At 36.6% G+C, this 14,304-nt stretch overlaps 2 protein-coding genes across 2 annotated transcripts in view; one reads left to right on the forward strand and one right to left on the reverse strand.

Moving 5' to 3' along the window:
• The window catches only part of LOC125229617 (dynein axonemal heavy chain 2-like), a 66,232-nt gene that overhangs the window by 51,631 nt on the left and 297 nt on the right, over window positions 1–14,304 (reverse strand). Inside the window, 15 exon segments of the mRNA XM_048134503.1 lie at window positions 733–981; window positions 1,226–1,340; window positions 1,534–1,773; window positions 1,859–1,957; window positions 8,911–9,036; window positions 9,130–9,205; window positions 9,288–9,382; window positions 9,463–9,582; window positions 10,024–10,170; window positions 10,276–10,413; window positions 10,516–10,632; window positions 10,852–10,939; window positions 11,023–11,617; window positions 11,708–11,989; window positions 12,069–12,500. Coding sequence (XP_047990460.1) covers window positions 733–981; window positions 1,226–1,340; window positions 1,534–1,773; window positions 1,859–1,957; window positions 8,911–9,036; window positions 9,130–9,205; window positions 9,288–9,382; window positions 9,463–9,582; window positions 10,024–10,170; window positions 10,276–10,413; window positions 10,516–10,632; window positions 10,852–10,939; window positions 11,023–11,617; window positions 11,708–11,989; window positions 12,069–12,500 — 2,919 coding nt within the window.
• Window positions 2,550–8,155, forward strand: LOC125229453 (DNA-dependent metalloprotease SPRTN). The gene is made up of 3 exons (XM_048134299.1): window positions 2,550–2,849; window positions 3,378–3,612; window positions 6,242–8,155. The coding sequence occupies exons 1-3, from the start codon at window positions 2,692–2,694 to the stop codon at window positions 8,006–8,008; spliced, it is 2,160 nt and encodes a 719-aa protein (XP_047990256.1). The 5' UTR covers window positions 2,550–2,691; the 3' UTR covers window positions 8,009–8,155.

Consider the following 14,304-nt stretch of genomic DNA (forward strand, 5'->3'; position numbering starts at 1 on the left):
ACCGGTGCAACTGTTATTTTAAACGTCAAACTTCGATGAAATGATGACGTTTACTTAACCCGTACAGAGGCAGGGCTATCAATCGTTGCAAAGTCTCCGAAGCCGCCGTCCGCCGAAGCCTCGGATCTGATCCGCGACTTCGGCGACGGGCATCAGTTTGTGAGCGCAACTGAGGTGCGATCGGTGGGCACATCCGATACTACACACACACGCGCAGGCAGCCGACGGATGTGTCTGGACTCTGGCCCGTGCCCGATCCGTTCGTTTTGAGCACGGGCAGTGGGCGGGCAGATCCGTGTCTATTTCTTGCCACACACGGACGGATGTGCTCGCCGGGCACATTTGCCGGGCAAATCCGTACGTGTATCGTTAGCTATTGGGTCGATGGTGGTATATCATTTATGTGACTGGTGCATAATGAGAAGCATTAAAACACGAGACGAGTGTAGTTTTGTTTTATAAAACGAGCCGAAAGGAGAGTTTCATAATAACTTAATAAGATAACCAATCCACTGCAACCGCAAAATCCGCAAATATGATTATTTCTTCTGAATGGAACTATCTTTAGTTAGAATGTATTTAAAGTATCGGTAACCGATTCGTAAAAGTTAAGATGCATTAGCAGATACAGATCTCTTAATATAAGCCATTTGCTTATCACTCCTAAGGATATTACAGAGAACTTACGATATGGATATAGATACGATTTTATTAATTAATTCAAAAACTAACCTTCGTCTATCAGCGATTGTAGTTTGTTACTGTCAGTATCGACTCTAATGACATCACAAAATCTTTTTAAGCCCCTTGCTGGTAGAGAAAATTTTTCGAACAGTCTTGGAATGCTGTCCATTATGAGAATGATGCCTTCAAGAACGTTATTAAATGTATATTGTACCTCTTGTTTTGTTGGCAAATATGTCACATCTTTACCAGTTAAGTATAGATTCATTTTGATCAGTGGAGATGGTGCCATGGTACCTATAAAAATCATACATCCAAAGCTACAGCAAAGATTATTCATGAAATCAAAACCGTATATAACCTAATATTACATTTATTTTATTAACGTGGATACTGTACCTACTCTTATTGTTATTTAAGTACCTACTAATGTACTTATCCAAAATATATGGTGAATTGAATAACAATTGAAATTTTGTAACACTCGTCCTTATGTATGTATGTGTATAGTTTTCCCGTTAGAGCTAATTTGAATTCTTACCATCCCCATGAACACATTTGTACATATTCTGCATAGTAGCTTTTATTGACAATCTTAAAGCATCTTCCAAAGTACGATCAAATCTTCTGACGTAATTAATCCAATGCTCTGCCATCTATAAAACATAATAAAAGTACAGATTAAATACTTGTACATATAGTTACCGGTACCGAGCTGTGAAGGTGCATAACTATTCCACGTTAGACCTAAATAAGCTTTTCATACAAATATATTATAATTTAATTGATTACAAGTTTCGTTTTTGAATTCAACAAGCACCGGGCGGTACTCATATTTAATGTACACACCTGAGTAATAAATGCTTCAAATCCTTCATATACTATTACTAAATACACTATAATTTCTTTATACATTTCCAGTACTTTTTCAGTCCCTTTTGTTTCCATATCTTTGATGTCGTGGCGTAAGTCTCGTATTTCGAACACATTATAAATATCGAACTCAATGAAAGGAGTATCACATATTTTTTCCATTATTTTAATTATGTTAAGATTGCTATTTTTGTATGTATTTACAAAGTCACGTAACTAGAAAAGAAAGGAAGATTTTTTAATGCATCAGTCTGAAATATTGTAACTTGTTTATTATTAGATAATATAATGTAATGATTACTTCGCCTATCTGAACTACACAATCTGCTATATAAGCATCTGACATAGTTGATGTCCAAGTCAATTTGGATATTCCTGGTTGTATTTTCTTCTCACATGCCTGTAACATTATTTTAAAATTAAAAATACATACTGTAAATAAAAATACAATTTTCATGGTTTACATTTATTTCAAAAGACCACAACTTTTAAAACAATTTCATCCTGATTATACTTAGTTGCTGCCAACGACCGTGTTATGGTCGAAATTAGACCGCAAAGCTTTATGATAGCAAAATATTTGGTAATAAAATAGGAGTTAAATTAAAAATATGTGTTTATGGTTGGATAACCCGTAGCAATTTATAGTTTTTCAATGTATTGCTTTTCCTACTGACGGCCTAGGCCACATATCCAGCCATTTTATAGATTTCTACTATAGTAGTAGTATTTCCTAGAATGGCAACTGGCAGGATCGAAAATAGGATCAAGAATCTATAATTATTTTATTAGAAATTAGTTACTTTGCTCAAATTATAGTAAAAATAAATCTAATATAATAAATATATGATATTCCACGATATATTTATAAAAAGCTAATAAAGTTTAATACTATTTTTGTAATGGATTTGGAAAAAGCATTTCTGAACGAATGCGTTCCAAATAACCGCGATTTCAAAAATATGTCAAATTTCAATATACGTCAATGTCAAATCAAATTTGTTTTGTTGTATTTTATTTAATGTAAATGTACGCTGAGGGAGGAATAATTATTAATTTTGATGATATTTGTTATAAAAGAATGTTGCACTACGTTGTTGTATACATTAGTTACATGAAAATTAAGAAACTAAGATGAATCTAGGAGACCCGGAGTTGGAATTGATAGACCCTACGCCCAACATTCATGCATTATTCATTCAGTTCGACAGGACTTTCTTTTGGGCTAAACTTGCAAGCAGAGCCGTTGTCCGTTGGAGTAAGCGCATGTATTCATGCGCTGGTATATGCTCGTGAGTATACACTTAAGACATTTGTTACAGGCATAGTTACAGGGTTCAATATGGTGCTAACTAGCCTGAAAGAATTGAGGGTTCCGGACCCTGGGGGATGATGAAATATAGGTAATTCTACCAAGAGTTGTGACCACACACACAACATTGTCAGGTAATGTTAGCAAGGTTTTGAAATTACTGTTTTCACCGATGGCAAGTGCAACTGTGAGTAAATTATCAAAAAGTTCTATTTTGTTCAATATTATATAGAACAATTCATTGACTTCAAACTAAAAAGAAAATGAATTATCTTGACCAATTATATTTAAATAAATGAATGGGTTGTATTAAAAAGTAAAGGTCAGATATGCATAAGTATAGCCATATTATAGTTATTTTAGAAACTATGGAACATTATAGTTACAATTTGCCTTGTTTTCGAAACCTATTAAATATATAATTAAGTGTTTTTATTTACTGTCTCCCATGGAACCTATGTTTTGGAGTTGTCCTTTTTACCTATCTGAGAAAACTTTAAAATTTTAGCTATGAGGGCAGGGGAGGCCTTTGTGACATAGCTATCAGTGAGCCCCTGCTGAAGCTGCGCCCGCGTAAAGATCTGGTGGAGACGCTACTGCACGAAATGATCCATGCATTCCTGTTCATCACACAGCGAGACCAAGACCGGGACGGCCATGGTCCAAACTTTAAGGAGCATATGTACAGAATCAACATGGCAGCTGGGATCAATATCAGCATTTATCATGACTTTCATGATGAGGTAAAATGTCCATTGTTATTTATGATATAGTATATGATTTTGAGGGTTGTGTCACTTGTGTCTCAACTTCTTTGACTGCTTATTACAAGGTTGAGTCACACATAGAGATGGGCGGCGGGAAAATACCCGGGGTAGATATCGGGTATTTACCGGGTATTTACCCAATCTACCCGATATTTACCTTTTCTACCCTAATGGGTGGGTATAAATAAATATTGTAATAAAATGGGTCATAAATTGAATTTAATCGTGAAAAAATGTTTTCTTGGTATTGTATAATATATTTATATTTTATTAATATAGTTCTATAAACATATATCGAAGTATTTGTATTGAATAAGGAATTTGTTAAATATCATTGACATGCTTGTGTGTTTGTTACCTCCTCCTCCTAAACGGCTGAACCGATGGGGATGAAATTTTGTGTGCTTATTATAGTTCCTCTCAAGTAACAATTTCTGGTCCTATAGTGGTCGAGGACACCAAATTAAATCACACTAAATGGTCCTATAAATAGTCTATATTGGTACTGTAGAGCCGATTTGGCGCAATTATGCAGCCATTTAGTGATATAATAGGCCTATAGCAGTATCATCCGTGACGTTTAAGGTCTATAATGGTGATGTAATGATGACTATTGTGCTAATTTGTTGACATAGAGGACACAGTAACGCTATTATAGTATCAATGTATGCTATAGTAGCATTTGAGATTCCGTTATACAGGTTATTTTGTTCTATAATAGCAGTTGCCGTCCCTTTTAATGCGAAATTTCTAAAATAATTTAATGTGTGTAATATTTAACAAAAACTGTTCTAAACGAGGAACTAATTTTTATAGGAGGTAGGGCATAGCGAATGATATTCCGCTTTGTGTGGTAGGGCACAGCACAGCGGATATCGTCTCGCTCGAATCTAGAGCAGAGCCCAACTGGGGTAGTACCTCCGCCTTACAGAAGACCACAGCCAAATAGCACTAGACCCTACTCATAGTGTTGTGTTCCTGTCGGTGAGTAAGGCTGCCAGAGCTCAACGGGGGTGCGGTGTGCTGATGACGGGAGGACTTACGGAACTAACTTGTTCCGTTTATTGTCCTTTGAGTCGTCGGCAACCCGAACCCTCCTTAGAACTTGTACACTCCTTTTTGCTGTGTACTTAACACAGCAAAAGGGAATGTACAAGTTTCTAATGGGGTGGCAACGCGCATGTGACACTGTTTGAGTTGCAGGCGTCCATAGGTTACGGTGACCGCTTTACATCAGGCGGGCCGTATACTTGTTTGCCACCGACGTAGTATTAAAAAAAAAAAAAAAAAATCCCTAATCCGTATTTAAAGGGTGCAATAAGTCACTTGACCGGTCAGTTACTTTTTTTATTTTTATTTATGGGATACTTATACTTTAGTTTGTACTTAGTTAAACAAGCGCCACGTCCATGTGTGATTTTAATTAACACTTGCTTTGAATGCGGACTGTAATAATGCCTTCTATGTGACTTCGGCTAGATACTGGACTTCGGCTAGATAGTAGGCTTTACCAAACAAACAGCAAGTAACATTTTAGTGCTATAATTTTGGTTTTCGACGCTAAAAGCTACTATAGATGTCGTATAAAGGTTTTCGCGTGACCGCCTGTCGTATAACAGCCTCCAGTAACACCTTTTAGCTATATACCATTATAGAGCTATTTTTATAATGAAGTTTTCAGGATACGTTTATACAGCTTTGAAAAGGTTATAGTCGTTTTCTAATGCCTTTTAAAAGGTTATAGTCGTTTTCTAATGCCTTTAAAAAAAAGTGACATATTTGTTTACCGCAAATTGTAACCATAACATATTTGTAATGATTGTGGTACATTTTTTTGTATACAATTTAACAATTTTGTAGAATTGTACACTTGTAAAGTTTTGTGGTATAGGGCACTGGCGTTTTGCAAAGCTGTGACCTCATTGGCTAATGAATTTGAATTTGTCTGTCCACCGTGTTTAAGTTAAGTAAGTTATTTGAATACTTAGTGGGCCTAAAACATCTGGGGAATACAACTTTTTAATTGAATGTGGTAAATTACACATGATATATGGAATATTTGGAATCTCTGTTAACATTTTAATATTAGTTAGTCAAATATATATATTTATTTTAGTAGAAAAATATATTTCAGTCATGTAAATTAAGAATAATCTTTAATTTCATAGATTATTTTTTATACCCGCTCATTTGGGTAGATACGGGTAAATACCGGGTAGATTGGGTAGATATGGGTATTTTCCCGGTATTTACCCGTCAGCGCCCATCTCTAGTCACACAGCCATTGATATTTTGTTTTACTAGAAATTTTAAAAGACAAATGTGCTAAGTACAAATGTTCAAGTGCTGCATATGAGATTTTCTATCAGAGAAAAACCCATCATTTCCAGATATCTTAATGCTAAATAGTGATTGCAACATAATAATGAGTACTACACATACAATCCAAATCAACTCTTAGAAATTATAATAACTATAATTTGAGTTTGACTTCATTTTTCGTTGCTTTGTGTTAAACTTGATAGTCAACAACATAAAAAACAAAAACTACACAATTGGCTGACTTAAACACAACATTAATTATTACATTATTTGTTTTTTTCAGGTTAAACTTTACCAGACTCATTGGTGGCGGTGTAATGGACCCTGCCAGTACAGAAAGCCTTACTTTGGAATTGTGCGCCGAACTTCAAACTCTGCACCCGGGCCCAGGGATAACTGGTGGACACAACATCAGAGGAGTTGTGGAGGTATGTTCATTAAAATCAAAGAGCCAGAAAAAAAGGACAAGAAAACACCAGTGGCCAAACCTAAGGGTGATATTACTAAGTATATAACAAGTAACAAGAAAACTACAACCGGGGAGCCAAAAATTGTTCAAATTAATGATATTAAATCTAATTCACCACAAGTTCAAACAAAATCTAACAATTCCAACACAGTTGTGGTGACTCAGAAAGATATTATTAATACTATAAATAAACCTGCAGTAAAACAACCTTCCTTTGTTATTGGTAAGTATTATACTATTGGAGGAACTAGCACTAGAGTCCGATCTAATTCAGTTGATGCAGCTGAAGCAGTCCGCAATGTTTGGGCGAAGAAACAATTGACGCCTAGTACTCTGTCAACCAATGCTGCTGAAACGGTCAGGAATACTTGGGCTAAGAAACAATTGACACCTGCTACAGTTTCACCCATTGCTGTTGCTAAAGAAAAAAATAACAATAATGTCCTAAAGCCAAATACTCCAAATGTTTTCCCAAAGACAGCAACAACTAATATGAACAATAATAATCTCAATAAAAAAGTAACCAAACACAAGACTCATTCTGAACATGTTGATTCTCCTCCTGGAAAAATAAAAAAGATTGATGATTACTTCAAGAAGAGCATGACATCCTTGCTTAAAGATATTTACGGTACCAACATTGATGTGGTAGAATCAAATACTAATAACAAATTGGTTGCTGTAAATAATGCGAGTACCAGCAGCTTACACTCTGCTCATGTTGATTGTCCTATATGCGGTTTGAAAATAGAAGAACAAAATATAAATGGCCACTTAGATGAATGTTTAAATAAAGATTTAATATCTGAAATCTGCAATGGGAATGCAGCAGCACCAACATTACAAGTTAAAACAGAGCCAGTTCCTAATAATAACCTACTAAGTCCTACAGTTGTAAATAAAGCTTCAAAACAAGTTTCAAAAGATATATTAGCTACTCTACAAATGATACCGCCTTACAAACCAAAACCGTTTCCTAAGCAAGAAACTGAAATTAAAACGGAGAGGGATAAATTTGTAACCACGTTTAGAGGATCATTCCATAACGAGACCGGAAACATGAATGGACCAAATGATTTGAACAATAAAATAAATTGGAATGATCAAATACCGAAAATTAAGGCCGATCCAGTAGATCTCTATAAAGCTGAGTCAGTTGTAAAGAAAGTTCAATTTAATGAACCTGTAGGAAAATCAGATAACTTTATTAAACCAAAAGATGAAAGAGGGAGTGGTGATCCTTTTAAGGAAGAAGATGCCAAAGTTAGATTACCTGTAGTAAAAAACGAGCCTGGAACTAGTACATTATCTGTTTTTTCGCATTGTCCATGCTGTGGTAGTAAAGTTAGTAAACCTATGGATGAGCACTTGGACGAGTGTCTGGCGTTTTTCGGAACGGACACGGCACCCGAGGAAGCGACGAGCGTCGCCGACCAGGTGATACTGGTGGACGACGAGGAGGACGTGTTCGACGAGTCGCAGCTGCTCAACGCGACCGGCACCAAGCTGCCGTGCCCCTGCTGCATGCAGATGGTGGAAAATGATGATATGAATGCGCATTTAGATACCTGCTTGAGTTAAACTACTAATTATTATTATTTATGTTAATATATTACCCAATCATATTATATTAAGTTTTGAATTGATGTTTTAGGTTAATTTTGAGTGATACGAAGACTTAAATTGTGATATTAGATTAAATAAAAAAATGATGATAATTTTAAAATATTGTCCTTTTGTTACATTCAATTCGGTTTATCAGTATATTTTATATTATATTTAATTTAGTAATATAACCAAAAGAAAAAATTAGAAAAATAAATGAGGAGTGTCTTTCCAAAAGGGCTTATTTTTACTTATTTCACTACGAAAATCCTACAGCAGTAACCATTTTTGAAAAGGCATTCCTTGTGAAGTACCTAAAACATACCTAAATGTGAAATAAAACTTTCGTTATATTTGGTGTCGAACTTCCAAAGGCGCGTTTGGAGGGCCATTACTACATGCCAGTCATGTACATGCGCGGATCCGGGGGGGGGGGTCATGGGGTCTTGACCCCCCCTGCGCCTAGGTTGGCCATACAAATAGACCACGTGACCCCCTGGGGCCCCGGGCCTTTACCACGTGACCCCCCCTGGGCACGAAGCTGGATCCGCGCTTGGTCATGTAACGTGATATCAAGCATATTTATAGGGGTTTCAATAGAATGTAGATTACGTAATAAGGGTGCCTTTCCACCAGAGATGCGCTACGTGGATGTGTTTGATATCCACCAATCAGCTTAGTCGAACCCGTACCCGTACCCACCAGCGTTAAGCTAAGCGGTTCGACTAAGGTGATTGGTGGAATGTGGATATCAAACACATCCACTTAGCGCATCTCTGGTTGGGCACCCTAATATGTTTTCGGTTGTTCGACATATCGTATGTGTAGCACGGTGCTCGAGCATTTACTCTCCATACACAATAATTACTGCAACTTACCACAGTTAAAGGCTTAAAAAGAAGACGTTCGTCCAAAGAGAGCGAGTCTAGAATCTTGTTGTAACCCTTCGTCACAGACAACACACTTTCATAAACAAACAGGATAGATTTGCTTTTGGCATATACCTAGAAAAAGTGAATTAAAATAATGTCATTTGCTATTTCGCCCAACTTTCATTCTAAGTTACGAATTAAGAGAGTTTGATGTGGATTACTCACTATATACGCATGCTCGGGTATATCCATTCCCAGATTTTCCCAATGCGAAGCTTCTTTGCAAAGTTCTAAAATATTGCTGTAAAATATTAAAAAAAAATTTAAAAACAATACTTACCTACCTACCTATGTTTATTATTACCCATATTAAATTGACTTACACATCAATGTTACATTCCATTAAACCAGGATTTTCCATACTTTTTCTCATTAATGTTCTATTCAATCCGTTTGCACATTTCTCATCCAAATTATGCTGCAAGCAAAGTAAAAGATATAGTTATAGGAATATGAATAAGCATTTGATTATTAAACCATCCTGTTACTAATAGTAACCGTCCAAGATATCCAGAGTTCTCTAATGGCCACGTCAATGGCGCCCATGAGCCGGTTCACGTGCATGATCACATCTTCAGAGCTGCTGCAGGGCATCATCCACGCCGCATCGGTCATCACCTGAAACAGAAGCCCCGTTTTTAAGCCTGTCTTGTGATGTATCGGAAGCGGGGTTCGAATTCGACTAGCTTCGAGAAGGGCTTCAGTAGATATAACCAGTTTTATTAAGTATAGAACCGCATGTGGTGGGGAGCTACGGTTTACAGGCTCCTGCTTGTGCGCTTGAAGGTGCAGTAGGTAAGAAATACTTAATTGACTGCACTTCCGGCAACCTTCAAATCTAGGGTGAACAGGCATCTTGTGGGCGAGCTCACTCCATCGTAGGCCTTTTTACTACTTTGCCTTTGGCTAGTCAGTGGCCAAGAGTAAGCCAATATATAGTAACGATAAAAAAAACTTCCATCTCGCTCACCCTTACGCTTAGTAAAAGTGAGCGAAAACACAAACTATTGGGCCTTCCGGTTTCTAGTTATTTGTTTTTGATTGTTGGCAAGTCGTCACCTTCTTCAAGTAGACCAGGCGGTTCTTGCGCATGCGCAGCACGGCGGCGCGGCCTGCGAATGACGGCAGCTCTGAGGGGTACTGGCTTCGCATTGCTACCATATCCTTCTTTGCTTCGTGCACTTCGTCGCTGAACATGCTCCATACCTGATGGATTTTATCAGAACATTAAACTCTCATAAAAGGAAGTAATTAAACTTCTTTTCATCAGGCATCAACTTAGGTGTGAGGCAGGTTCTAAGTCAATATTACCCCTGCAGTTTTTCTCTTGAAAATACGCCTGAGGCTCTTCCTCCGCGAGTAGTTGTTGAGCGAAAACAGCGCTACCACGGCTTCTTCTAGCTGGTTAACGCCCTCGAACACAGTCTCCACCAAGTTCTCGATTATTATCTGAAGCAATTGTTTTTTCAATCATGTTCCATTATATTTATCGGGGTTCAGAATCGAATAAAAGCATATTGGTGGTAGTAGTAAAAAAAGATCGATCGCTACCTCAATGTCTTTCACGACTGTGCGGAACTGTAGAATCTCGTCATACCACGACGGCGCCTGCACGTCAAGAATTGTCGAAGACACTGCCCGCACATTTTGCAGCGCGTCAAGAAACATCTAGATAGAAAGAAAATATGTAATTGATATGACTAGCATAGTGCTTAATGTATGTAATGTGTCTGCTCAAAACTTAAGAATCTGAAGAATCAAGGGACTCGAAGGTACATATAAGGTGCGTAAGGTATTCCTTTGTTTGAGTACAAATTCATCTTAGCTCATTACCAGTGCACAGACTTTAATAAAGTCGTTACATGTTCTGTTTGTAGGTAAGTGTACCTGTTCTATCTGGGCGCATTTCTGTTCGAACTGTTCGCCGCGTGCACCGCCGAATATGGGCTTCGGGACCGGTTCCATCTCGTCAATTCTGAACACAAAATTAAAATGAATATTTATTAAATAAAACTCATTTAAATGTGTAGCAGATATATATATACAATATATGCTTACCTGCCAAAAATAATCATGCAATTGCATACATCAATCATATCAAAGCATCTTTGTACAAATGAGTCAATATAATTGAAGATGTATCCAGTATCCAAATTCCAGGAGTTCGGTACTTTCTCACTGTGGGCCTCTGCCATTACATCGTATATTTCTCTATATTTCTTGCAACAGTCTATACATTTGCTAAACTCTCCCAAAGCTTTTTTAGTCTCACCGTCGAATAAATCGTTGAGATTTATGTAGTTTCTGCAGAGTATTATAATCTGGTTGCTTAAAGCCTTAAATAAATTGGTAATTCTGGTTTCCGAATTATAATATGGGGACTCCATCCATATGAATCTAAAGAGGTTTATGATATGCGGTACGTGGGTTGAGATCTCATCAGGATCGACCACGCACTCCAATACAGCGCAGGGCTGCTTGATGACCTGCAGGTATTCTATGTTTGACTTAGCTTCTCTGATTTTCTGCAAAATATCGTCGCATAGTGCTTGGAACTGGTGAATGAACGTCGAGTGAGTTGTAACTAAGATTTTAGTTATATGTCTGACGGCTGGATTTTTGATCTGGTAAAGAAGAGCGCTAAGGTTTTCATCTGCGAACATAAATTATTTAATATCAGTCATAATCATCTACACTTATTATTCTGGTAAGCACTAATCTACTGAAGTTTCAAGTAACTTACGCCTATAAATCCAGAAGTCATATTCATCGCTGGGGCACAGCAACTCTTTTTGCGAAGCCACCGACGCCGTGTCCTCCAAGCACGACTTGATCTGATGCGTCCAGTACACCACCACGCCCTCCAGCCGCTTCACCAGCTCCCGGTTCGTGCTGGCCTTCTCGAAGGTCAGCTGCTGGCCCTCACGAGGGATGTACAGCACGGTTAGACCGAGCATCTTGAAGTACATGTCAGTCAGTTTGGCTAGGAATGTGTGGATTTGAGAGCAGAACTCGCTTTTTACACCTGAAATTCAATTAAGAGTAAAAACGGAGTACATCTTTGCAAACGAAGGTACCTACCTAGAGGCATACAGGAAACTTACTTTCAGGCCATGTAGTAATAGCGAAAAAATACGGCGCATACATCGTTTCCAGAGCTTGTATTAGATTAGACTCTACGGAGTCAACAAATGACCCAAACACTATCTCTTCGTGAAATGTTTCAGCCTGAAAAATCAAGTCAGGCCTTCTGAGAAAATACGTTAAATCATATACAGGAGCAAAGGGCATATCACTAGTAGCTTTGAGTTTATTTCCGCTGAAGTAAATGCAAAGCATTAGAGCTTTTGGTTCAAGAATCCAATCTTCTATGCCTTTCTTGACGTCATCAGTCCAGTCAGAATCTCTTAAGTCGTACAAAGTTGTCATCTTCATGATAAACTCTATAATCTGTTGTAATTTTTCCGGTTCATATTTCGGCTTTTCTAGAAGTTTGGCCGCTAGTTCTTTTTCCAGTTGTATTTGGCGTTCCTTTTCTGAAAAGATCAATATTATTTTCATACAGTAAATATTCAATTGCAGGTATAAAGCACTTTGTGGTATTTTGCGCTTTTGGTATTTAATAATAATAATAGTTTATTGCTTCCACATTGGTTTTTTTACAGATGTTCTTAATTCTAAGGTTGGATCACAATATGGCACCCTGTAAGGGTATTGCAAATGTAATGTCTAACACTAACACAAGTGACACATAACATAAATTAGGTATAACTATATTCTTACATAAATTGTTTAGTTATGGCAGATATCTATTACTTTCAAAATATTCTGGTATAGAATAAAAACAATTACTTATTAAATAGTTTTTCAGTAAGCTTATGAATTCATCATATTTTTGCTCTGTAGCTATTTGATTTGGCAGACTATTGAAAATTCGTATTGACATACTATAGGAGCTTTTATTACTTATCTGTAGGTTACTGGCAGGAAGGGATATTTTATTTTGATGTCTTAAATTGAAAGTACAAGTGTGACGATCTTTTGCTTTGAAATACACGTCAGGATGTTTTTGTACAAATTTACATGCTTCTAATATACACGGTGTTTCCGGTATCACTCAAAACCTCAGACACCCCAACTGATTTTTATTTTTTTAAACTCATCTAGAGTATTCATTTTTTAATCTGATCGTTACTTTTTTTTAAATTGAATTTTTAATTTTCTGTACAGCTCTACTTGACTTTCAGCTCTACACTCAATAAAGTAATTGCTAACTACCATCATAAACCATAAGACTATTTATTTGTGTACGTTACTGCAACGACATAAGGTTTACCAATAGACAGCTAAGATGTCACTGTAAAACACTTTAAAGCTTTGTCACAGTAAACTTCAAATTGGACAGGTAATCGCAGTAAGCAAATAAACTCATTATTCAAAATGACAAGGTTGTAATTAGGTACGAGTTCAATTTGTTATGACTTATGATAAACATTAAGATTAAACTGACAAACAACGTCAAACTAGTAGCGGAAAAAATAATCGTCCAAGTAACCGGCCAGTATTAATACCCCTAAATACTGAAAAAAGGTAAACAACCTCTAGCAATGCGATATACACAATGTTGTATTACGAGTACAATAGAATGGGCACGTAAAAAATAACTAATAATACTAATTTAAATAAAAATATTACCCCCATCAAGATATAGCTCAATCGATTCTACTCTCGATTCTGAACAAACTGTTTTCAGGTTTTTAGTGTTAAGTGAAACACGGTGTATAAAGGGATGGTAGAGTTAAAATATTTTTTTTTAAAGTAAGGTCGGCAACTGTCTTGGTTTTTTATTCTAATACACCTTCTTTGCAATATGAATAATTCTGTACCTACTATTCACACTATTACCCCACATATTTATTCCGTATTGGAGCCATGCCTGGGTACTTAAATGCATGATAAGCACTAAGAGCCGTTTTGAGATCTGTTGTTTTTTTTTATATTTTTAAGGGCATAAGCAAAGCGTGAAATTTTTAAACTTATTTTATCTACATGCATTTTTCAATTTATGTTTTCATCAATAACTATGCCGAGGAGATTGCAGTTCTTTATCGGTTGAATTTGAGTGCCTATGTACGAGTAATCATATTTTACATTGATATTTGTATATATTTACATTGATATTTCCCGCCAATTAATAAGGGCTTTAAAGATGCCCCTACAGTTAACACATTTTCCCTACAAAAACAGTCTGGATATATAAATTGTGCACAGTCGATTAATTAGCGGTCAACTTCATTATTAAATGGCTATCTACAGCTAATTGTTTACGCTACTCATATT

Source organism: Leguminivora glycinivorella, chromosome 1 (genome assembly GCF_023078275.1).
Source record: "Leguminivora glycinivorella isolate SPB_JAAS2020 chromosome 1, LegGlyc_1.1, whole genome shotgun sequence".
NCBI lineage: Eukaryota > Metazoa > Arthropoda > Insecta > Lepidoptera > Tortricidae > Leguminivora > Leguminivora glycinivorella.

Excerpts from the sequence above, each read along its gene's own strand:
- LOC125229453 (XM_048134299.1), top strand. The coding sequence starts at position 2,692 with ATGAATCTAGGAGACCCGGAGTTGGAATTGATAGACCCTACGCCCAAC. Across the intron at positions 2,850-3,377 it reads TCATGCGCTGGTATATGCTC|CTATGAGGGCAGGGGAGGCC; the intron begins GTGAGTATACAC and ends TTAAAATTTTAG. Across the intron at positions 3,613-6,241 it reads ATCATGACTTTCATGATGAG|GTTAAACTTTACCAGACTCA; the intron begins GTAAAATGTCCA and ends TGTTTTTTTCAG.